Genomic DNA, 24,811 nt, shown 5'->3' on the forward strand with positions numbered 1-24,811 from the left:
ACCACAGTCTGGCCATTGACGCAGGGTCAGGCTCCTGTGAACCGGGGCGTGACCCACACTTCCTGGGCGTGTCACGGGGACAACGGGCGTGTCCTGGGGACAATGGGCGTGTCACGGGGACAATGGGCGCGTCCAGTAGACAATGGGCGTGTCCTGGGGACAATGGTCGTGTCACGGGGACAATGGGCGCGTCCAGTAGACAATGGGCGTGTCCTAGGGACAATGGGCGTGTCACGGGGACAATGGGCGCGTCCAGTAGACAATGGGCGTGTCCCGGAGACAATGGACGTGTCTGGGCGCATCCAGGGGACAATGGGCGTGTCTAGTGGACAATGGGCGTTTCCCGGGGACAATGGGCGTGTCTAGTGGACAATAGGCGTGTCTAGTGGTCAATGGGCGTGTCCAGTGGACAATAGGCGTGTTTAGTGGACACTGGACGTGCCCCGGAGACAATGGGCGTGTCCCGGGGACAATGGGCGTGTCCGGAGGACAATGAGCGTCTCCAGGGGACAATGGGCGTCTCCCGGGGATAATGGGTGTGTCCCGGAAACAATGGTCATGTCCAGTGGCTCACGTGTCATATTTCCCGCGTCCGTTCAAAAGGTTTTGACTGACGTCAGATCTGACGTTACCGAGCGGAAAAATGTCATTCTACTTCCGGTGGCGCGGCTGCGGAGCGGGAGGTGAGTGAATGAGGGTGGGAGAAACGAGCGAAAGAGAGAGAGAGAGAGAGAGGGTGGGTGGGTGAATGGAGGGTGAGAATGAGGGGGACGAGGGTGAAAGGAGCTCCGAGAGAGTGGGGGCAGGAGAGCCTGTGGGGGGTGAGTGGAGAGCCATGGGGCTTGCAGATGGCGGTGTGCACAGCGGGGGCGCGGAAATCCTGGGGCATCGCCCAACTGTGCTGTCCATAGGGCAGCATGGTGGCCAAGTGGTTAGCACAACCGCCTCACGACGCTGAGGTCCCAGGTTCGATCCCGGCTCTGGGTCACTGTCCGTGTGGAGTTTGCACATTCTCCCCGTGTCTGCGTGGGTTTCGCCCCCACAACACAAAAATGTGCAGAGTAGGTGGATTGGCCACGCTAAATTGCCCCTTAATTGGAAAAAATAATTGGATAATCTAAATTTTAAAAGAGAAAAAAAAAACTGTGCTGTCCATGAGGAGTTTGCATATTCTCACCCCCACAACCCAAAAAATGTGCAGGGTAGGTGGACTGGTCACGCTAAATTGCCCTTTAATTGGGAAAAACAAATTGGGTACTGTAAATTCATTAAAAAAAAGAAACGTAAGCCTACTTGTGACATTAATAAAGATTATTATTATCCAGGGCACCTTTAATTCCCAAACACTACCATGTTTCTTTATGCTGCTTGTTAGAATATTGAAAGCTTCACTAAACCGGTTTATTGTTTACCAAAATTCGGTGACTCTGAATCTATTGATTTGTGTCCACAGAAATGAACCCAGTGGGGAATGGGGCCCCTGGCACTGCCCTCATTGACCGGACCATACAGATGAGGAAAGAAGCGCAAGCCAGGAAGGTTATGCTGGTCTGGGGCTTGCTCAACGTCGGACTCGCTGGGATGATCTATATGGAAATGTCAGTGGCTTTTCCTGGATTTCTATTTTGCTTTGTTGTCGAATAAAATTTTATACATTGCTGTAGGGAAAGAACTTGCATTTCCTATTTAGCTATGTTGAAGTCCCCCTGTCTGAATTCAGACATTTGATTTGTAGCTGATCATATAACTTTTTTTATTTTCAAGTGAAGATTTGTGCATTTTTCATTTTTTTTAAAATATCATCCTGCAGGACAGGCAAATTGCTGAGCAGATTCTACAACATCAGCTACTGGCCCCTGTGGTATATCGGTGAGTAAGTCTATTGTATCTGCCACTTGTATCCTTTCCCACAAGTTACTTGTAAGCGGGTGGCTGCTCTGGGATGACCACTATGGGGGAAAGAGAATAGCAGGTTATTTGGACAGAGCAGATGGGGTATTTTCTGCATGTGGCAGGTTGCTACCACTGCCACCTCTCTGGGATGCTTCGGACATCTGATGCCCCAGCTGCTTGTTGGTCCACTCTTCCACCTTCGGCCTAATCTCCGTGTATGTCTTTTGTTTCCGTATTGTAGAACTTGGTGAAGGAAAGAGGCGTTTGGTCCATTGTGTGTGCCATTTCTCTGAAATCGCTAACCACACAGTCTCATTCCTCACCCTTTAAGTATTTATTCTTCAAGTGTTTGTTTACTTCCCTTTAAAAGTTCCGCCCCACCATTTCTGCACAGACATTCAATGTATTAACCTTTGTCTCCAAAGTGGAAGGTGAGATAAAGAAACAAGAGCTAGCAGCAAATAGGGACATAGTACAAACAATAGTGTATAAAATGTTAAAAAGAATAGTCTACAGGCACTGTATCTGAATGCATGGAGCTTTCACAATAAGGTGGACGAATCAACAGCACAAATACATGTGAATGATATTGCGATTACAGGGTCAAAGCTGCATGGTGACCAAGGATTGGAACTGAATAGCCAAGAGTTTATGATATTTAGAAAGGACAATCAAAAAAGGAGGTGGGTGGTGTTAGATAAGGATGAAATCAGTGCAATAATGCTAGAGGATATTGGCTCAAAATCTAGGTGTAGAATCAGTCTGATGTGGAGATGCTGGCGTTGGACTGGGGTGAGCACAGTAAGAAGTCTTACAACACCAGGTTAAAGTCCAACATGTTTGTTTCAAACACTAGCTTTCGGAGCACTGCTCCTTCCTCAGGTGAATCAGTCTGGGTGGAGTTAAGAAGCAACAAGGGGCAGGGCAGCACGGTGGCTCAGTGGGTTAGCACTGCAGTCTCACGGCGCTGAGGTCCCAGGTTCGATCCCGGCTCTGGGTCACTGTCCGTGTGGAGTTTGCACATTCTCCCCGTGTTTGCGTGGGTTTCGCCCCCACAACCCAAAGATGTGCAGGCTAGGTGGATTGAACACGCTAAATTGCCCCTTAATTGGTAAAAATTGATTGGGTACTCTAAATTTAAAAAAAAAAGAAACAACAAGGGGCAGAAGACTGGGAGTTATTTAAGGCCCCCAAACAGTTGTGGTAAGGTAGGGGATGGCATTAACCAGAAAATTTGCGATGCAAGTAACAAGGTTGCTACAATAATCATGGATGACTTTAATCTACTTTTAAACTGTGCAAATCAAAGTGGCAATGAATTCCTGGAGGGTGTACAAGCTTTTCTTTTTAGACCAGTATATTTAGGAACCAACTAGAGAACATGCTATCCTAGATTTGGCATTATGCAATGTGAAGGGAGTATTGGATGATCTTATGCAGGGTCTTTTAGGGATCAGTGACCATAAACATGATAATTAGGTTGGAAAGTGAAGAAGTCCAATCTGAAACTAGTGTCTTCCATCTAAACAAAGGAAACTACCAAGGTATGAGGTGCGAATTGGCCAAGATAGATTGGGGAGCTTCAATAAAAGGCATGATGGTGGCTACGTAATGGCTAATATTTAAGGAACGAATGTATGCATTGTGACAGTTAAACATTCTTTTCTGGTGCAAACACAAAACAAGAAAATCAGCCCAAATATGGCTTACAAAAGAAATTAAGGATAATGTTAGATTCAAAGAGGAGTCCTATAATGTTGGTTGAAAAAGTAGCAAGCCTGAGGTTTGAGAGTACAGCATTAAGCAAAGGAGGCCAAAGAGATTGAGAGGGGAAAATAGAGTATGAGAGTAAACTTGCAATTAACGTAAAAGCTTCTATAAGTATATTTTTTCAAAAAAATTAGTGAAGATAAATGTAGGTGTCTTGCAGTCCAAAACAGAGTTTCTAAGGGACAAGGAAATAGCAGAGAAATTAAACAACTACTTTCTTATTCATGGAGGGAAAACATGAATAACTTTCCAGAAATGCTAAGGAATCAAGGATCTAGAGAGAAGGAGGAATTGAAGGAAATTAGTATTGTTAAAGGAATAGCGTTGGAGAAATTAATGGGGTTGAAAGTGGGTAAATCCCCATGGCCTGACAACCTATATCCCAGAATACTAAAGGAGCTGGCCATGGAAATAGTGGATACAATGGTTGTCATCTTCCAAAGTTCTGTACATTGTGGAATAGCTCCAGGAGATTGGAGGGTGGCAAAACCCACTATTTAAAAAAGGAGGGAGGGAGATAGCGGGAAACTACAACCTAACATCAGGCGTAGGAAAAATAGAATCTTACAGTGCAGAAGGAGGCCGTTCGGCCAATCGAGTCTGCACTGACCCTTTGAAAGATCACCCTACCTGGGCCCAATCCCCCGACCTATTTCTGCAACCCCACCTTAAGGGACAATTTAGTGGTTAGCACAACCGCCTCACGGCGCTGAGGTCCCAGGTTCGATCCCGGCTCTGGGTCACTGTCCGTGTGGAGTTTGCACGTTCTCCCCGTGTCTGCGTGGGTTTCGCCTCCACAACCCAAAAATGTGCAGAGTAGGTGGATTGGCCACGCTAAATTGCCCCTTAATTGGAAAAAATAATTGGCTAATCTAAATTTATTTTTAAAAAGGGACAATTTAGCGTGGCCAATCCACCTAACCTGCACATCTTCAAACTGTGGGAGGAAACTGGGGCACCCGGAGGAAACCCACGCAGACACGGGGAGAAGTGCAAACTCCACACAGTCACCCGAGGCTAGAATTGAACTCGGTGCTGTGAGGCAGCAGTGCTAACCATTGTGCCACCGTGCTGCCCCTGATGCCAGAGTCTGTTGGAAAGGATGCAACAGAAGTACACTTAGAAAATATCGACTGGATTAGTCAAAGTAAACATGGATTTATGGAAGAGAAATCCTGTTTGACAAACCACCTGGAGTTTTCTGAGGATGTACAGTAGAATAGATAAGAGTGAACCAGTAGATGTGCTGTATTTGGATTTTCAGAAAGCTTTTGATAAAGTCCCACATAGGAGGTTAGTGTGAAAAATTAAAGGCATGGAATTGGGGGTAATATATTGGCCTGGATTGAAAATTGGTTAGCAGCCAGGAAATGAGCAGGAATAAATGGATCTTTTTCGAAGTGGCAGGCAGTGTGTAATTGAGCCCTGCAGGGATCAGTGCTTGGGGTCCCATCTATTCACAAAATACATCAATGATTTGAATAAAGGAACCAAAAATATTATCTCAAACTTTGCTGATGACATGAAGCTTGGTGGGAAGGTGTGTGATGAGAAGGATGTTAAGAGGCTTCAAGGTGATTCTGATAAGTTGACTGAGTGGGCAAATACATGGCCGATACAGTATGATGATGATAAATGTGAAGTTATCCAGTGCAGGTGGAAAAACAGAATGGCAGAGAAGTATTGAAATGGTGATGGATTGGGAAATGTTGATGTACAAAAGGGACCTGGGTGTCCCAGCACACCAGTCACTGAACGCAAGCCTGCAGGTACAGCAAGCAGCTAGGAAGGCAAATGGTATGTTGGCTTTCATTGCATGGGGACTGCAGTTTTCATCTCCTTATCTCAGAATAGAGATATTGCCATTTAGGGAGTGCTAATTCATGAGATGGCAGGATTGTTTGATGAGAAGAGATTGGGTCAACTGGTTTTACATTCAGAGGAATGAGAGGGGATGGAATTAAAACTTATAAAATTTTGACTGAACTGGGCCGACTGGATGCAGTGATGTTGTTTCTTCTGGCTGGGGTGGGTCTAGAACAAAGGGTCACAGTTTCAGGAGACACTGTAGGCCATAGAGGACTGAGATGAGAAATGTATTCACTCAGAGGGTGGCAAACCTGTAGAATTCTCTACCACAGGCTGTGGTGGTCAATCACTGAATATATTTAAGAAGGAAATGGATAAGCTGGGGGCCCCGATTAGAGTAGAGGAGGTATTGGGGGGCCTAAAGGCCATGCAGTCGGGGAAGTCCCCGGGGCCGGATGGATACCCAGTAGAGTTTTATAGGAAGTTCTCGGAGCTGGTGGGCCCGGTCTTGGCGAGGGTTTTCAATGAGGCAAGGGACAGAGGGACCCTGCCGCCGACGATGTCTCAAGCCACCATATCTCTGATATTAAAGCGGGGTAAAGACCCGGAGGTGTGCGGGTCCTACAGGCCAATCTCCCTGATTAATGTAGATGCCAAGCTCCTGGCAAAGGTACTGGCGGGTAGAATGGAGGACTGTATTCCGGAGGTGATTGGGGAGGATCAAACGGGGTTCGTGAAAGGTAGGCAGCTGGCGGCCAATCTGAGGAGATTGCTCAATGTGATAATGATGCCCCCGGCGGGTAGAGAGGTGGAGGTAGTGGTGGCTATGGACGCCGAGAAGGCCTTTGACCGGGTGGAGTGGGAATATCTATGGGAGGTGCTCGGACGGTTTGGGTTCGGGGAGGGATTGGTGGATTGGATCAAATTATTATATCAGGCCCTGAAGGCCAGCGTCAGGACCAACAGAGAAGTGTCGGAGTACTTTAGGTTGTACCGAGGGACCAGGCAGGGCTGCCCCCTCTCCCCGCTGCTGTTTGCGCTGGCCATAGAGCCGCTGGCGATTGCGCTGAGAGCCGCAGAGGGTTGGAAGGGGATGGTGAGGGGCGGGGTTGAACATAGGGTTTCTCTTTATGCAGACGACCTGCTCCTGTACGTGTCGGACCCAGTGGCCGGGATGGGAACTATACTGGGAATGCTGAGGGAGTTCGGCCAGTTCTCAGGATACAAATTAAATACGGTCAAGAGTGAAATGTTTGTGGTACAGGCAAGGGGCCAGGAGAACAGATTGAGAGGGCTACCGTTTAGGTTAGTTGAGGAAAATTTCCGGTATTTGGGAATCCAGGTGGCACGAGACTGGGGCAGGCTGCATAAGTTAAATTTGGCCAGGGTGGTGGAGCAAATGAAGGGAGAGTTTCGGAGATGGGATGCACTCCCGCTGTCGCTGGCAGGGAGGGTGCAGACTGTAAAGATGACAATCCTCCCTCGATTTTTGTTTATTTTTCAGTGCCTCCCGATCTTTATCCCACAGTCCTTCTTCAAAAGAGTTAACGGGCTGATCATGAGCTTTGTCTGGGCGGGAAAGTCTCCGCGGGTGAAGAAGGCAATGTTGGAGAGGAACCGTAGCGAGGGGGGGCTGGCGTTGCCGAGTCTGGTCAATTATTACTGGGCGGCCAACATCGCTATGATAAGGAAGTGGATGGTGGGTACGGGGTCTATTTGGGAGCGGGTGGAGGCGGCTTCGTGCAGGGGCTCCAGTTTGGAAGCCCTGGTCACGGCTCCTCTACCGCTGCCGCCGGCCAAGTACACCACCAGCCCGGTAGTGGTGGCGACCCTGCGGATATGGGGCCAGTGGAGGAGGCATGTGGGGGAGATGGGGGCGTCTGTCTGGGCGCCAATCTGCGACAACCATCGGTTTGCCCCCGGCAGTATGGATGGGGGGTTCCGAGTATGGCGGCGAGCAGGGGCGGGAAGGGTGGGTGATATGTTCCTGGAAGGGAGCTTCGCGAGTTTGAGGAGCTTGGAGGAGAAATTTGGGTTGGTAAGGGGAAATGATTTTAGATACCTACAGCTGCGGGACTTTGTTCGTAGACAGGTCCCATCTTTCCCGCGTCTCCCGCCAATGGGGATCCTAGACAGAATAGTCTCTGGGAGGGACGAAGGGGAGGGTAGAGTCTCGGGTATTTATAAGGTGCTCATGAGGGAGGAAGGGTCCCAGACAGAGGAACTGAAACTTAAATGGGAGGAGGAGCTAGGCGGGGAAATGGAGGAAGGGCTGTGGGCAGAGGCCCTGAGTAGGGTAAACTCGACCGCGACATGTGCAAGGCTCGGGCTGATCCAATTTAAGGTCGTTCACCGGGCCCATATGACGGTGGCTCGGATGAGCAAATTTTTCGGGATAGAGGACAAATGCGCTAGGTGCGCGGGAGGACCAGCGAACCATGTGCACATGTTTTGGGCATGCCCCGAGCTGAGGGGGTACTGGGAGGGATTTGCGGGGGTCATGTCCCAGGTGCTAAAAACAAGGGTGGTGATGAGTCCAGGGGTGGCAATTTTTGGGGTTTCGGAAGACCCGGGCGTCCAGGGGGAGAAAGCGGCCGATGTGCTGGCCTTTGCTTCCCTGATAGCCCGGCGACGAATATTATTGGCGTGGAGGGACTCAAAGCCCCGAAGACTGAGTGGTGGCTTGCGGACATGTCAAGTTTCCTGGGGATGGAAAAAATTAAGTTCGCCTTGAGGGGATCTGTGCAGGGGTTCACCCGGAGGTGGCAACCATTTATTGACTTCTTTGCGGGAGAGTGAGCGTCAGCAGGGGGGTGGGGGGAGGGGGGGTAGAGTAGAGTAGGAGGGAAAATATGGCGGGTAGTACGGGTGGGAGGGGAGCGGGCTTGTGCAATACGGTACGATGGAAGTATTGAAAGTACGTGGATGTTTGCACATTTTTGCCTTTTTTTGCTTCCTTTCTGATGATGTCTGTAACTGTTTATAAAGCCAAAAACGACCTCAATAAAATTGTTTATTAAAAAAAAAAGAAGGAAATGGATAGATTTCTAGACTCTGAAGGTGTTTAGGGGCATAGGGGGAGCACAGGAGCACGTTGTTGCAATAGAGGATTGGCCATGATCATGTTGAATGTTGGAGCAGATTCAAAGGGCCGAATGGCCTCTGTTGTGCTTTCTTTTACTTTGTCTTTTCTGTGGCTCTGTTCCAATTATGGCAATCAGTGAGTTTGCCCTTCTTTCTGGGTTATCTATGTCCTAATGCTTAGAGTCGCCAGGTATCGAATGATACCACCACATGTTTCAACCGGCTATCGATCAAAGAGCCAAACACCAGTTAGTTAGTTCAAGGTCAAGGGTACTTTATTTACACACAATTAGTCATGCAACATAAACACTACTAGTTAAGTAAGAAGTCTTACAATAGGTTAAAGTCCAACATGTTTCAAACACTAGCTTTCGGAGCACTGCTCCTTCCTCTAGAACAAGTGCTCCGAAAGCTAGTGTTTGAAACAAACATGTTGGACTTTAACCTGGTGTTGTAAGACTTCTTGCTGTGCTCACCCCAGTCCAATGCCGGCAACTCCACATCATGACGACTAGTTAACTACACCTATCGACTAAGACAACCTGTACTTTACTTCGGGCACCCGGCTTAGGTCAGAAAACAGTGGCCGCTGTTCGATTCTGGATCTATCGGGTTTGAAGGAGTAACTGCTGCTCAGCTGGGCTCATCCGTCTGGTAGTGGACGTTGAACTTGTACTTGCTTTTGGTGTTGCTACACTTGGAGATGGCCGTGACCAGGGTACCAGGACCAAGAGAGAGCGAACATATGGCAAACTCTTCTTATACTTGGGGTTTTCACGCTCTTTTGGATGGTACTTTGATTTGGGCCTTACTAATTGGGTGATCCCTGATCACTCTGTTCGATTCTTTAGCCAATAAGTGGGTGGGGATCTGGATGGCTGGGTGTGTCCCAAGCGGTCACTGATCCCGTTATTTGCGTTTCCCTTGAACAGGGAGTGGCGCCGAAATGTCTGGGACTGTCCCGGTTGCTTGAGCACCAGCCCTTTGTTTTGGTGAAGATGGGCCATCAAATGCTAATCGGCCCCATTAAAATGCTAATTGGACGGAGTTTCGATACCGTCTGGACTTCTTGCTTACGAATATGCATTTCAGGCTCTGAGCCTGCCTGAGCCTTGGCTTGTCCATTTTACCCGCCAGGCTTTGGGAGTTTTCCTGTATCTAGTTGGAAGTGGCCATCCCAGTTGGCTACACCTCCTATTTTCTAACTTTCTATGTCCCCTTGCTAACAGATGGCCTCTGGTTGCAGACTTACTGAATGGAAATACCACCTATCTCCCTGAAACTGCTGTCAGCTTTCCACTGAGGCCAGACGCTGCTGAGAGCAGCCAACGCTACATTGAACAGGGAGTTAAATCCTCCTGTTTTGTGTATTTCAGCTTAAGAAACTGAATAGCTAAGGAGCCAACAGTGTAACAGGAATCCTGTGCAAACGCTGCCTGGATTTAGTTTGGTCTCTTCCATTGCACGTCTTGTAATTTTCCTGTTTCTTCATTCTGTTCCAGAGCTTGTGCTGATCACCTTGTTTTGCCTGAATGCTTTATTTGATTTCTGGTGTTACTTCAGGAGCGCCGTGGTCCCAGCCAACTTAGTGATGACCCCGCAGCAGCAAAGCCTGCTGGGAATGATGAATTCAGGTAGGTTGGGATATAGCAGCAACGCAGTTTAGGGAGGAAAAGGGCTTGTGTTCATGCGGTGACCATGGGGGGATCCCAAAATGCTTCACTGTTAAAGTAAGGCATCTGTCAAAGGTGGGATCTGTGAACAGTCGTGCAGCGAATATCCTGCTTGTTCAGTGGGTGAAGAGCTGCAAAGCTGACCACCGGGCGGGGGAGAGGGTGACCGTCGCTCTCCACCTGCTTCCCAACTTTCCTATGTATTTAAACTAATTTTTCTTTAACCCAGTGGAAAGGAGCAAGCAGTAATTACTCCAAAAATAATAATCTCAAACATCTATCAGCTCAGCCCTCAAACATGACCTATTTGGAACAAAGTCCTTACTTCTCAAGTCTCTTGGTATGTGCAATCTCATCCCTGATATCCTATTGAATCTACACTGCACAATCTCCCTATATGCTTTTGTATCCGTTTTATAATGAGCTGGTCAAAACTGTACACAACGCTCTCGGTACAACCTCCGAGGTCTTGTACCAGCCTAAAATGTGTCTCCTTTTATATTCTCTGTTCCAGACACTGAAACCAAGGTGAAAAGGAAGACTAATGAGGTGGGGGTTTGGGGCGTGAGTGTGTTAAAGGCCAGCAAGTATAGATCAGGACGTTGGAGAAGTGAGAGGCTACGGAAGGATTTGTAAACAGTATGAGACTTTTAAGACCGTGGCATTGCCAGACTGGGAGCCATCGTAGATCAGTGAGCACAGGGTGATGGGTGGATGGGGTTAGGCCATAGGCAGCAGAGTTTTGGATGAACTCGGGTTTACGGAGAGTTGAAAACGGGAGCCTAGCCGGGCCTGATGCTTGAGTAAATTAACCTGTCAAAGCTCTTCTCTCCTCAGCGATACTGACGACTCCACAGCAAAAGCCGGACACCACGTCCACCCCCAACAGCTCCTCACCGGGTATCGCACAGGGACAGAGCGTCTTGTCTTACAGCCCTCAACGCCCGCTTGGCTCCTGCCCCAAGTTCAGCCCCAGCTGTATAACAGGATTTAGCCCAACCATGCAGACACCTTCCCCACCGGGGAGCGGATCCTTCCCATCCCCTGTGATGTACTCTCCTGGCAGCAGCTTCAATACGGTACATGGGATAGGGATTTTGAATCTAACCATTGGCAGCAGTATTAAACCGTAACTAGTTTCTCTTATGTCGCTATTATCTGATTGTAACTGTGAGGAAACATGGCAGCCAAATAATGCAAAGCAAGCTCCCAAATTACCCATGTGATCTATTTTTCTGTTAAATATTGAGCAGGATACTGGGGTATCTCCCCGTCTCTTCAAATAGTACCAATGCATCTTTTTGAACCACCCAAGGGACATCAGTCAGGGCTAAAGTTTAACATCTCATATAAAAGGCAGGACCTCTAACAGTGCGGCAATCCCTCACTACTGCATTGAATTATCAGTCTTGATTTATGTCCCAGAGTGGGACTTGGCACCACAATCATCTGACTCCTCGGCAAGAGTGCTACCCACGGAGTTGTGATTGGCACTGAGGAAGCCTTGTCGCTCTGTCACCCCGCTTAATCCTGCTCCGTTTCATGTTAGTTGACGTGGGAGCTGCCCCTCCCACCTGAGAGAGAAATAGAAATGAAGCTTCTCTTTAAATCCCAGGTGTTTGGCAGTGAATCAACAGGAGATTGTAACCTAAAGCGATTATAAAAGTTTTTTCCATTCTCTGGTCAGGCATGCTGGGTTTTGGCAGCAGATGAATATGATGACACATTTACCCTGACCTTCGCTGACATATGTTCCCTTTAGTTATTTGCCCACCATTCCCATTTTTCTTGGCATTCCAATTCCATTAATAACACCGCCATCTGCTGCAAAGTTCCGGGTTCCCAGCATTTTCTTTTTCTTAATATAAATTTAAATTATCCAATTATTTTTTCCAATTAAGGGGGCAATTTAGTGTGGCCAATCCACCTACTCTGCACATTTTTGGGTTGTGAGGGCAAAACCCACGCAGACACGGGGAGAATGTGCAAACTCCACACGGACAGTGACCCAGAGCCGGGATCGAACCTGGGACCTCAGCGCCGTGAGTGCATCAATCTTGGAGTCAGTGCAAACTAGCATTGAGCTTATGTCCACACAGAATGAGAGGGCCCTAGGTTGCACTCCTGGTCTGTACTGAATCTCCAATCTCATTCCAGTGGGGGGGTTCGCATTGTTCTGATCAGTGTGAGAATCATGGGTTAGTCAAGTGGCCAAGACCCCTGCTTCTGCTCACAATCTATTGGCCCTTGTTTAAAGCCTGCAGACAGTGAAATAGGATAATGGAGCTGCAGATCGTCCAATTTGGAAAACCCTTTGACGCACATTAGAGCACAAACTGATTACAACTGTGGAAGTATCAGGTGTTAGGGTGGTGGTTAACACTGCTGCCTCCCCATGTCTGTGTGGGTTTCACCCCCACAACCCAAAGATGTGCAGGTTAGGTGGATTGGCCGCGCTAAATCGCCCCTTGGAGAAAAAAATAATTGGATACTCTAAATTTATAAAAAGGAAAAAAAAACACTGCTGCCTCACAGTTCCAGGGACCCGGGTTCGATTTCCACCTTGGGTGACTGTGTGGAGTTGGCCCATTCTCCCCGTGTCTGCGTGGGTTTCCTCCAGGTGCTCTGGTTTCCCCCACAGTCCAAAAATGTGCAGATTAGGTGGATTGGAGAAGCTAAATTGCCCCTTTGGGGGGAGTTGGGGCGTAGGTCGGGTGGTCTTTCTAAGGGCGAGTACAGACTTGATGGGGGCGAATGGCCTCTTTTTGTACTGTAGAGATTCTATGATACCCCGCTCCCTTTAATCACCCCGACCCAAACCACTTTACATTTCACATCTGTTTCAAATCGATTAGTAGCAAGAACCATGGAATCAACCAGATGTGTTTGAACTCTTCACACTGGCCCTGTATATCCCTCTTTACTAAATTGTTATTTGTGTCTCAGTCACAGAACTACATATTTGCAGTAACCAAACTGATATGAAACTGTCATTTTTAAAACAAATTAAAACTGAAAAGAAAACCCTAAAGTTTCCTGGTCAGACCAGCAGAGGAATATGTAATAGTGGGGTATTGTTTTTTTTTTAACGACAGCACCATTTTGTTTTCTCAAGTCCTGAAGATTGCTGTGGTTTTTGTTTCTATAGTTCGATGTTAATAAATGGGAATTTTATTTTGAGGGTCCAAGGCCGTCAGTCGCGGTCAATCAAAATTTTTTTGAGGAGTGAGCATTGTTGTATAGTTCATGCGATAAGCAATCTTGTAGGCAGCAATCTCCCACAACTGCAATTGATAATGACTGGATGATGTGTTTAGAGTGTTGGTTGAAGGATAAATGTTCCCCGTCATCCAGCTGTGGCATGGAATCTTGTTCCAGTTGCAAAGCCACGCAATTAACTGTGTTTCTGCAAAATAACAATTCCCCAGTACTGCACTGGGAATGTCAACATAGGTCATGTACTGAAGTCTGGAGTGAGTTGCATACTGATAAATGCCGAGGTGTCTAGGTGACGCCAAGCTTCGATTTTAAAAACCTGATCTTCAGGGAGAGGTAGTGTTCTGTGGCTCTGAAGCTGTGGGAAAGAATGTTAGCGCCTTGATGAACCTTGGTTTTGACACTGAGGAGGTGGGGGACACCGGGGGGAGGAAAGGATGATGTGTTTGAAACCAAGGCTGTGACAGAGCGGGGAGAGGGGATTTTGTTAGCTGAACTCCTGGTGACTTTAATTTTTCCTGTTTTCTGCAGGGCTCCCCCTTCAATCCCGTTCAGAATTCGTGTTTGTACAGTAACAATGCTGGGAGTCCAGAGTGCTCCAGCCTGAGAGCACGTTACCGATCTGCCCCTTCGGTATACAGTGCACCCCTCACACGAGATGAATGTGTGACCGATATGAAATCTCTGGAGACCTTCCTTCGCTCTGAAGAGGAGAAGCACGGCCGCAGTCAGCTGGGTTAGTTGAGGCTTAAATGGTTCATCAAGTTTTATTCTATGTTATATTGTGAACTTTACTGTACAGGGAAGGACCCAGGTACAGAGCCTGATATGTAAAGTCAGTCTCTATTTTAAATTGTTTCACTTTAATGTTGGCCAGTTAATTAAGGCCAATATTCACATCTAGTGCCGGATCAGACATAGGGCTGCGTGGCCCAATCAGCACCATTTTGGAGTGGCCTCCGGCACTCCCTGACCCTCTGGTTGCTCTGCAGAGGGAGGGTTGGTGAGCTGAAGATAATTAGAAAGAGTTGACATGTTTCTTTTATATTTTAAAATGTATTTTATTTTAAAGCTATTTTGGATACAAATATAGGAATTTAGTGATGTAAAGTAGTTTAGCTTGCTGGGTATAATGTCTTGTAATTTTTTTTCTGATAAAGATTCTACAGAACCTCACTGCGGTCTATATGTTGGTGATAATGGGAAAATCTGAGTTTCGTAACATTTTCATTTAAAGCTGCGCTTTTCAGGAACGCAACTACAACATCAAGCGAGGATGTACTGTCCTGAGTTCACCTGATTAGTTGCAGGAGGATTGCAGTCATTGGTGTCTCTGGATTTTGATTGGGAGGGTAAAAGGGATTTTCTCTCGAAAGCAGCCTAGTGCCCTCTTCTGCAGTTCGTGTGCGTGAGCATTGGTTGAGCCAGAACAATTTAAGGAACTTTAGATTGGCAAGTGGAAAGGACAAGGGGAGTGAGATTATAACTCTTTCAAAGAACTGGCATAGACATGATGGGCCAAATGGCCTCAACTCTGGGAACAGGCTTGGGCTTGGCCAGATTTGACCCTCTTTGCCTGTTCCCAAATAGTTGAGGGTTGTTTACAGTCAATGTCCACGCTCTCATACCCGAAGAAGATTTGGTTTGAATTAAGCGAAAACATGGCATGGATCATCAAACGGGAAGGAGAAACCTTTGGGTGTGGGGAAGGGTGGTGGTGGGTTTCAAAAAATCGTGCTCTTTATTGCAAATTGAAAAGTTGTCTTCTGTAACTGAGGTGTGGAGTGGAGTACAAATGTGTTTTTTCTGAATAGCCATTCTCAATGATCTTCTGATCATCAGAATTTCTGTCAAAAACTCTCTTGATAATTTCCCTGATGGATAAATTCATTTGAGCAGTGACCAGTTGAGCCTCAAATCTGTGCTGTTGGCCCCTCTGCAAGGTAACAGTGAAGGTGTTTAGTTGGTTTGGGAGTTGCGGGGAGTAGAATCATACAAAATAGGAGCATTTGCTGCGTGGGTTTCACAACCCAAAGATGTGCACGGTAGATGGATTGGCTATGCTAAATTGCCCTTAATTGGAAAAAAATAATTGGGTACTCTAAATTTATAAAAACAAAATTGGAGCATTTGGTCTCTTGACCCTGCTGCACCTTCTGTTTGTTTTGAGTTCCACATTCTTCATCTATAACCTTAAATTCCCCAGCTCAACAAAAATCTATCCATCTGTTACGTAAAAATATTGTAATCCCACTTCCACTTCCTGAGGCAGAGAGTTCCAATGTTACACAACCCTCAGAAAAACTGTCTCCTCATCTCTGTCCTATGAGGGTGACTCTTAATTTTAAAACTGCCCCCTAGTTCTGGACTCGGCCACAAGAGGAAGCATCTCTTCAACACCCTCCTTGTCAATATTGTTCAGGAACTTGTATATCCCTCACTCTAATGGAAACAAGCCCAGCATTTCCAACCTCACTCCAGGTATCATTCCAGTAAGCCGCCTCTGAATTATCTCCACTGTATTTATATGTGGTTTCCCCAATTCCCTGCACATAACATCCTTACTTTCATGTTCAATTCCTCGAAAGCAGCCTAGTTACCTCTTCTGCAGTGCGTATGCATGAGCATTGGTTGAGCAAGAACAATTTAAGGAACTTTGGATCGGCAAGGGGAAAGGACAAGGAGAGTGAGATTATAACTCTTTTCAAAGTACTGGCTTTCAATTACTGACGTTTTGTGATTTGTGTAGAAGAACACCTAGATCACTCTGCACCTCACATCCTGCAGTTGTTCTCCATTTAAGTAATACTCTGTCAAAATGAACAACTTCACGCTTTCCCACATTATACTCCATCTGCAAACCTTTGCTCACTCTCTCAACCGGTCTATATCCACTGAAAACTCTGTCTTCTTCACAACATACTTTCCTACCTATCTTTATGTTGTCTGCAAATTTCACTACCATGCCCTTCACGTCCCTTATCTAAATCATTGATATAAATTGTAAAAGGTTGAGGCCCCAGCACTGAGCCTTGTGGACTCCATTCGTCACATCCTGCCAATCAGACAAAGACCCATTTGTGCACACTCTGCTTTCTGCCAGCCAGCCAATTCTCTATCCATGATAATATGTCACCCATTTCTTTTAAGAGCTTTTCTTTTTGCAATAACCTTGCGTTACCTGCTGGAATTGTCTATCTGTTGACTGCGAGTAGCATCAAACTTAGTTTTGCTGTGGTTGAATAGCTTGCCGAAGCACTCTTGGGCATATCATGATGAATACTCACTTGAATGATGTATCCAAGAGCATTCCTTGCCAACATATCATTTAATGCTATAATGTTTTTAAAAATGAGAACACTGTCTAGACTGTGAAAGTGGAGTTGAACCTCAACTCAACTCCAAATAGTCTGGCTTAAATGGAAGATTGGGTGATGAAGTTTCTGTCTGTTTCAGTTGCTGAATGTTTTGCCTTTACTTGATGTGTGTATACGCAGGAAGCCCTGAATGTGCGTCCAGCAGCAACAGTCCTACCTCCTTTTGGAACTACAGTCGCACCACAGGAGATTACGCGCAGTCGCTGCGCAAGTTCCAGTACCAGCTAGCCAGTCGTTCCCAGGCCCCCTCAGCCCACAAAGATGACACTGATCTGGGCTCCAAACTGCTTGCGGAAGAGGTGTGTTATAGTTCCAGGCGTTGATCTTTTAACTTGAGTGCAGCCAGTTGGACGATCCTTATCAGTGACCTTGCTGGCCGATCTTCCGTTATTGGACTCTTCCCAATACCACGTTGGCTGCAGCCAAACGAGTTGGCATTCAGGCCAGTTGTGGGCCACACAAAAGCAGCAAATGGCCGACGTCGCTGCACAATGTGTCTGAATGATGTGATTTGGAGATTAAACTAGTTCAGTCGCACACATTCAGCAAGCTGAGGGCATGATGTGCTTGGTCTGTTGTTAGGTCAGGCCTGTGGTAAGCTTCCAGAGCTGTCTCTCCCTGATGTGTTTGCCTCTTCTCGTATTACATAAAAATTGAGGCTCTTTGCAGCAGTTAGAAAGGATTCTCAGAAATCGGCCTATTGTCTTATGTCCAGGGGTTCCAGTAGAATTTAAGTTTTATTTGCTGGTTACATAAGAAAGAGGATGGAATTGAATTACATTCAGGCGAGTGCTCCCTTTGGGATATGAACTCTATTTCTCCTCCTTTAGTGACTCATTTAGTAAATGGTGACCAGCCATCTCCCAAAATACAAGCTTCGGAGCAAGAGGAGGCTGTTTAACCCTTTGCGCCTTTTCTGCAATGCATAAAAATGTAATTGACCTGTACCTCCTCTCCATTCAGTCTTAGTCCGTATCCCTCTGTACCCTTGCCTAACAAAAATATTTTCATCTCCGCCTTGTTTAGTAGGGGGAGAAAGTCAGAGGAGAATACAAAGTAAAATGGAATGGCACTGAATGGAGTAGCGTGCTAAGCGCGAGGTTTTCTAGCTCCCCACTTGGCTGGGTAAGGCTGAGCCGTACAGTGAAGCTCTGATCTGTGTGAAGGGGCAGTAGAGGGGCTGCAACAACTGGGTCTACATCCCAGGGTAGATAGGAGGCACCTTTTTGTGGGAGAATGTGGGTGTCTAGACCCCTTTGGGGGGGGGGGGGGGGTGTCCTAATAAACGTCACCTCCCCCAATTCCCCTGAGAACGCACTGGCAGAAGCTGTGGAATTGTCACTTAACAGGGAGCTGTCGAGGATGTGCGGGAGAGGGTAGGAGATCAGCATGAGGAGGAATGGAACTGACAAAGCTCAAATGCTGCCTTTCGTTCTTTGCAGGTGTGGATCAGGCTGAATATGAATCGACAGCAGTTAGACCTCCTTGATTCCTGGACAGCAAACCTGCGCAATGTAAGTAACTGTTCAGAGCGCCCTGCTATTCTGTCTCACTCACTGGGAACCTGCTGCCCTTCTTGGGCCTCAGCGGCCATCCTATTAAGTTGCAAGTGACAGGATCCTTAATTTAGTTCAACAATGGCATAATGAGTCTAGGTGGGGAAGCGAGCAAGTGCATTCTACATAGATTAATACAATCCCACCACCTATAGTGGATGTAAATGAGATTTACTAAATGGGATTTACTGCTATATCTGATGGTAAAACCAAAAAAGCAAAATAACCAACTTCAGTTTGTATTTAGAAGCACAGAAAATCTCCTTGGCAATAACCTCTCGGGTAGTTCACATCACTACGGTCATTTCCGTTTAACTAAGTGCAAGCAACTGATTTGAAACTAGTTGAGGAACTAATTTTGTCTGAAATCAGCAGAGCCTTTGAAATGGGGTCAGTACTTTACCCAAAATAGCTGGCAACCTAAATAAATTACGTGGCACATGTGATTGATGCCTACGGAACCGGCAACAACAGTGGCCAATGGCTAGTGCCATTTATCCAATACATGTAGCACCTATGATTTTTTTTTTTTTTTTTTCTTTTATAATAAATTTAGGTTAGCCAATTATTTTTTCTAATTAAGGGGCAATTTTAGCGTGGCCAATCCACCTACTCTGCACATTTTTGGGTTGTGGGGGCGAAACCCACGCAGACGGAGCACCTATGATAAGCACAGGTGGGAAGTGCAAGTGGATCTACAGTATGTGTTTCACCGAGGAGGTGATTTTAACTCCCCCCATCTATCCCCACACCTCGGTTCAAGGCTCCTCTTCCTGTTTCTCCTGCTGCTGTTTTGAGCACCGAGGGGAAATTGGAATATAGAGATTTGGACAATGTCTCAGTGCCCATGAGCAAGCTGATGTGGAGAAGAGATTGTAGGGTTGAGGAAACGACTGCCTGGAAAAGAGCAAAAGCAGAGGGAAGAGTAATCAGGCTCTCCTATAAGCTGTCTCAAACTCCTGTACAGGATACAAGAAATAACTCCGATTCAATATTCCCCTTCTTGGGTGTACCGTTTGATGATCAATGTCCTCAGTGTTCTAATACACAGTTCTGATTTCTGTTCCTCTGAAGCATACATTCTGGATGAAATCAATGCAGGCAACAGTTATGGTATTTACTCCAATTTGCCAGACTTAATATTTGTGTCTACTTCCATCAACACATGCAGTAATTTATTATACGTACATGGCTCCTAGCTCCTGTTAGACACGTCGGTACAATAAGCGAATTCACCAGGCGTCTTTCTTCCCTGAGTTCGCATTCCATGAAGTATTAAAAGTAGTTCCTGCTTAGTATACAGGTAATTAGAGGATAGGGCGGGGGTAGTAGGGAACGTTGTTTACTGTTTTTTGTTTTTTTAGGCGTTTTGCTTGTGTCGGCCCGCGCGGTCGTTTAAGAAATATTAATGTGTTAAACTGAAAATTACAAATGCTTCAATAAAATATTTTTTTAAATAAAAAGAAGTTCCTGGTGATGAAAATTACCTTTTGTGTAATTGAATATGGGAAGGGTAGAGGGCCACTTGCGCTTGATAACAGAAGGTTTGCTTGACCGTTTTGTTGCCATTGACTGCTTTCATCTTTTCATACCAGTTCCTGTATTTTTCTCCAGATCCTTCAATATTTCCTAAATTTTTAAACACTGCATCAGTGGATTTCGAGGGCACACCTTTCCACATTCAGTTAACAAACAGAAGTGTTTAGATTCATTTTCTGACTTGGCTCAGACACAAGATTATGTCCTCTTGTATTTTATCTGTATGTAGTGGATGAACGAGACCATTTTGAATCGTTTGGTCAAAGAGATCGATAGTGTGAACACACAACTAAGGAGATTGGGGTGCCTCGAGCTGCAAGTGGGAGGTATGTGTATTGTATAAGGACTTGGCTACACCCATGGCTTACCATCTTTAAAGAGCAAATTGTTGACTTCCACTCTGCTGGTGGTCGGAGGGGATGCTGAAATTGTTCTCATTGCCATGTAGGTTTGGACCAGGATGTGTGTGGGAGAACACGGTAGCACAAGTGGATAGCACTGTGGCTTCACAGCGTCAGGGTCCCAGGTTTGATTCCCGCTGGGTCTCTGTCAGTGCGGAGTCTGCACGTTCTCCCCGTGTCTGCGTGGGTTTCCTCCGGGTGCTCCTGTTTCCTCCCACAGTCCAAAGATGTGCAGGTTAGGTGGGTTGGCCATGATAAATTGCCCCTAGTGACCAAAAAGGTTAGGAGGGGTTATTGGGTTACGTGAATAGGGTGGAAGTGGGGGCTTAAGTGGATCGTGCAGACTCAATGGGCCGAATGACGACCTTCTGCACTGTATGTTCTATGTTCGAAGCATTAACTTCTTGAGTAAATTACTCCTTATTTGCTGATATGTGATAATGTGTAACTGTGTAAATGCCTGCACGTAGGATTACTGTAGAATCGAGCAGAGTGGAGTGTGTGTCTGCACTCGCAAAGGAAGAGATTCTCGGGTGTGAGCTGTATCTGTATCACTGCTCTCTGACACACTCGGTGTCGAGATTCCCCGGAGTGAGCTGTATCTCACTGCTCTCTGACACACTCGGTGTCAAGATTCCCCGGAGTGAGCTGTATCTGTATCTGACACACTCAGTGTCGAGATTCCCCGGAGTGAGCTGTATCTGTATCTGACACACTCGGTGTCGGGATTCCCCGGAGTGAGCTGTATCTGTGTCACTGCTCTCTGACACACTCGGTGTCGAGATTCCCCGGAGTTAGCTGTATCTGTATCACTGCTCTCTGACACACTCGGTGTCGAGATTCCCCGGAGTGAGCTGTATCTGTATCTGACACACTCGGTGTCGAGATTCCCGGGAGTGAGCTGTATCTGTATCCGACACACTCGATGTCGGGATTCACGGGTGTGAGTTGTATCTCACTGCTCTCTGACACATTCAGTGTCGAGATTCCCGGGAGTGAGCTGTATCTCACTGCTCTCTGATACACTCGGTGTCGAGATTCCCGGGAGTGAGCTGTATCTCACTGCTCTCTGATACACTCGGTGTCGAGATTCCCGGGAGTGAGCTGTATCTGTATCCGACACACTCGATGTCGGGATTCACGGGTGTGAGTTGTATCTCACTGCTCTCTGACACATTCAGTGTCGAGATTCCCGGGAGTGAGCTGTATCTCACTGCTCTCTGATACACTCGGTGTCGAGATTCCCGGGAGTGAGCTGTATCTCACCCGCTCTCTGACACACTCCGTGTTGAGAGTCCTGTGTGTGAGCTGTATCTGTATCACTGACACACTCGGTGTTGAAGCTCCCGGGTGTGAACTGTATCTGCATCACTAACACACTCGGTGTCGAGATTCCTGGGTGTGAGCTGTATCTCACTGCTCTCTGACACACTCTGTGTTGGGATTCCCGGGAGTGAGCTGTATCTGTATCATTGCTCTTTGACACACTCGGTGTCGAGATTCCCGGGAGTGAGCTGTATCTGTATCCGACACACTCGATGTCGGGATTCACGGGTGTGAGTTGTATCTCACTGCTCTCTGACACATTCAGTGTCGAGATTCCCGGGAGTGAGCTGTATCTCACTGCTCTCTGATACACTCGGTGTCGAGATTCCCGGGAGTGAGCTGTATCTCACTGCTCTCTGATACACTCGGTGTCGAGATTCCCGGGAGTGAGCTGTATCTGTATCCGACACACTCGATGTCGGGATTCACGGGTGTGAGTTGTATCTCACTGCTCTCTGACACATTCAGTGTCGAGATTCCCGGGAGTGAGCTGTATCTCACTGCTCTCTGATACACTCGGTGTCGAGATTCCCGGGAGTGAGCTGTATCTCACCCGCTCTCTGACACACTCCGTGTTGAGAGTCCTGTGTGTGAGCTGTATCTGTATCACTGACACACTCGGTGTTGAAGCTCCCGGGTGTGAACTGTATCTGCATCACTAACACACTCGGTGTCGAGATTCCTGGGTGTGAGCTGTATCTCACTGCTCTCTGACACACTCTGTGTTGGGATTCCCGGGAGTGAGCTGTATCTGTATCATTGCTCTTTGACACACTCGGTGTCGAGATTCCCGGGTGTGAGCTGTGTCTGTATCACTAACACACTCTGTGCCGAGATTCCTGGGTGTGATCTGTATCATGCCTCTTTGACACACTCGGTGTCGAGATTCCTGGGTGTGAGCTGTGTCTGTATCACTGACACACTGTCGAGAGTCCCGGGAGTGAGCTGTGTCTGTATCACTGACACGCTCGGTGTCGCGATTCCCGGGTGAGATGCTGTATTTGTATCACTGCTCTTTGACACACTCCGTGTCGAGATTCCCGGGTGTGAGCTGTATCTGCATCACTGACACACTCGGTGTTGAAATTCCTGGGTGTGAGCTGTATCTTCACTGCTCTTTGACACACTGTGTTGGGATTCCCGGGAGTGAGCTGTATCTGTATCACTGACTCCGTGTCAAGTGTCCCGAGAGTAGGCTGTATCTGTATCACTGCTCTTTGACACACTCGGTGTCGAGATTCCCGGGTGTGAGCTGTCTCTCATTGCTCTTTGACACACTACGTGTCCAGAGTCCCGGAAGTAAGTTGTATCTCATTGGTCTCTGGCACACTCATAACACTGAGTTTGTCTGGGAGCTCTGGGTTTGAAAATTGATTTGTCTGATATCCAGAATATACTCTCACGGTTGACTAGATTTGCTCTTTGCCCTTTTACAGAGGCGAGTATCAGCAGCCTAAGGCAAGCGGCTCTCGTCCGAGCTCCTCAGATTCCAACACTGAATATCGTTGTCCAGTATTTGGACATCGCTTCAAACCAGGAGTACCTGGTGGAGAGGATCAAAGGTGAGTATTTCTATTTGATCTGCTCACAATTCAAGTGGTCATGATTTGAAATTTCAGGCACCTACCGTAAAATACTAAAATCCCAGTGACTACATCACATCAGAATCATTGAGATTGACTGGGTCTTAAAGGGATGAGATGCTGTAGTGGGGTACAGTAAGAAGTCTTACAACACCAGGTTAAAGTCCAACAGGTTTGTTTCAAACACGAGCTTTCGGAGCACGGCTCCTTCTTCAGGTGAATGGAAAGGCTTGTTCCAGAAATGTTTATATAGACATTTCTTGTTTGTATAAACATTTCTGGAACAAGCCTTTCCATTCACCTGAAGAAGGAGCCGTGCTCCGAAAGCTCGTGTTTGAAACAAACCTGTTGGACTTTAACCTGGTGTTGTAAGACTTCTTACTGTGCTCACCCCAGTCCAACGCCGGCATCTCCACATCATGCTGTAGTGGGTTAATGTACTAAGGGGTGTCGTTGACTGCAGGCCTAACCTATAAGATGAAAGTTCATTTTTTAAACTCTCTCTCCTCCCCATTTCCACTATGAGGACTCATTAACAAGTTTGGGATCTCTTCCGCTTTTTGCGGTGTTGGATCCACAAAATTAAAGTGGCCGTCTGGGAACCAATGGGATGGCTGCGGTGGAAAATGTCACGTTATCCAATTGGGTGGGGTGAGAAGATGGAATTTAGGCGCATTGGCCAAAATAAAAGATGGTTTATTGATGCATCCAGGTTTAGTACCTGTTCTGCAAGTGCTTGATGCTGCCATTGGATGCATGCAATGGAAAAATATGTTCCTTAGTGTTAGAACAAAGAAAAATTACAGCACCGGAACAGGCCCTTCGGCCCTCCAAGCCTGCGCCGATCCTGATCCTCTATCTTAAACTGTCGCCTATTTTCTAAGGATCTGTATCCCTCTGCTCCCTGCCCATTCATGTACCTGTCTAGGTACATCGTGCCCGCCTCTACCACCTCCGCCGGCAATGCGTTCCAGGCACCCTCTGCATAAAGAACTTTCCACGCATATCTCCCTTAAACATTTCCCCCCTCACATTGCACTCGTGACCCCTAGTAATTGAGTCCCCCACTCTGGGGGGGGGAAAAGTTTCTTGCTATCCACCCTGTCTATACCGCTCATGATTTTGTAGATTTCAATGAGGTCCCCCCTCAACCTCCGTCTTTCTAATGAAAATAATCCTAATCTACTCAATCCCTCTTCATAGCTAGCACCCTCCATACCAGGCAACATCCTGGTTAACACCCCTATCCTGAACACAACTGTTTGGCAAAGTTAATTGTGGAGGGTGGGGAGTTCATCATGAATGAGGAGCCTCCAGCCATCTACTTTGGTCATTCGTCATCTGCATCAAAGTTCAGGGTTCCCATTAAGTGGCTTGGTTTGTTGCAGAGCTCGCCCACGGTGGTTGTATGAGCTCCTTCCGATGGAATGGAGGAGGAGAGTACAAGTCCAGGAAATGGGACACTGACCTTCCCACAGATTCTGCGGTGAGTATCAAAGCAAGAAGGGAGCATGATTTTTCTGAAGGCATGTGTGTCATCTTCTCACCGAGTCTCTTTGTGTGTGTGTGTATATTGATTACTGG

At 46.9% G+C, this 24,811-nt stretch overlaps 1 protein-coding gene across 3 annotated transcripts in view; it reads left to right on the forward strand.

Annotated features, from left to right (window-relative positions):
- The first annotated feature begins 562 nt into the window (after window positions 1-562).
- tmem209 (transmembrane protein 209) overlaps window positions 563-24,811 on the forward strand; it is a 33,889-nt gene continuing 9,640 nt past the window's right edge. For 2 of the 3 annotated variants that reach the window (XR_005462336.1, XM_038811771.1), the window contains exons 1-11: window positions 563-683; window positions 1,454-1,598; window positions 1,811-1,869; window positions 10,059-10,190; window positions 11,067-11,308; window positions 13,977-14,181; window positions 16,943-17,121; window positions 18,265-18,336; window positions 20,147-20,243; window positions 23,081-23,206; window positions 24,616-24,713. Coding sequence is in view for 1 of the 3 variants with exons in the window: in XM_038811771.1 (XP_038667699.1) it covers window positions 644-683; window positions 1,454-1,598; window positions 1,811-1,869; window positions 10,059-10,190; window positions 11,067-11,308; window positions 13,977-14,181; window positions 16,943-17,121; window positions 18,265-18,336; window positions 20,147-20,243; window positions 23,081-23,206; window positions 24,616-24,713 (1,395 nt within the window). In the remaining 2 variants the exon portion in view is untranslated. Of the gene's footprint in view, window positions 684-1,453; window positions 1,599-1,810; window positions 1,870-2,494; window positions 2,577-10,058; window positions 10,191-11,066; window positions 11,309-13,976; window positions 14,182-16,942; window positions 17,122-18,264; window positions 18,337-20,146; window positions 20,244-23,080; window positions 23,207-24,615; window positions 24,714-24,811 lie in introns of those variants that run through there. The other variant, XR_005462337.1, reaches the window with a different exon arrangement.

This window comes from Scyliorhinus canicula, chromosome 11 (genome assembly GCF_902713615.1).
Source record: "Scyliorhinus canicula chromosome 11, sScyCan1.1, whole genome shotgun sequence".
Lineage (NCBI taxonomy): Eukaryota > Metazoa > Chordata > Chondrichthyes > Carcharhiniformes > Scyliorhinidae > Scyliorhinus > Scyliorhinus canicula.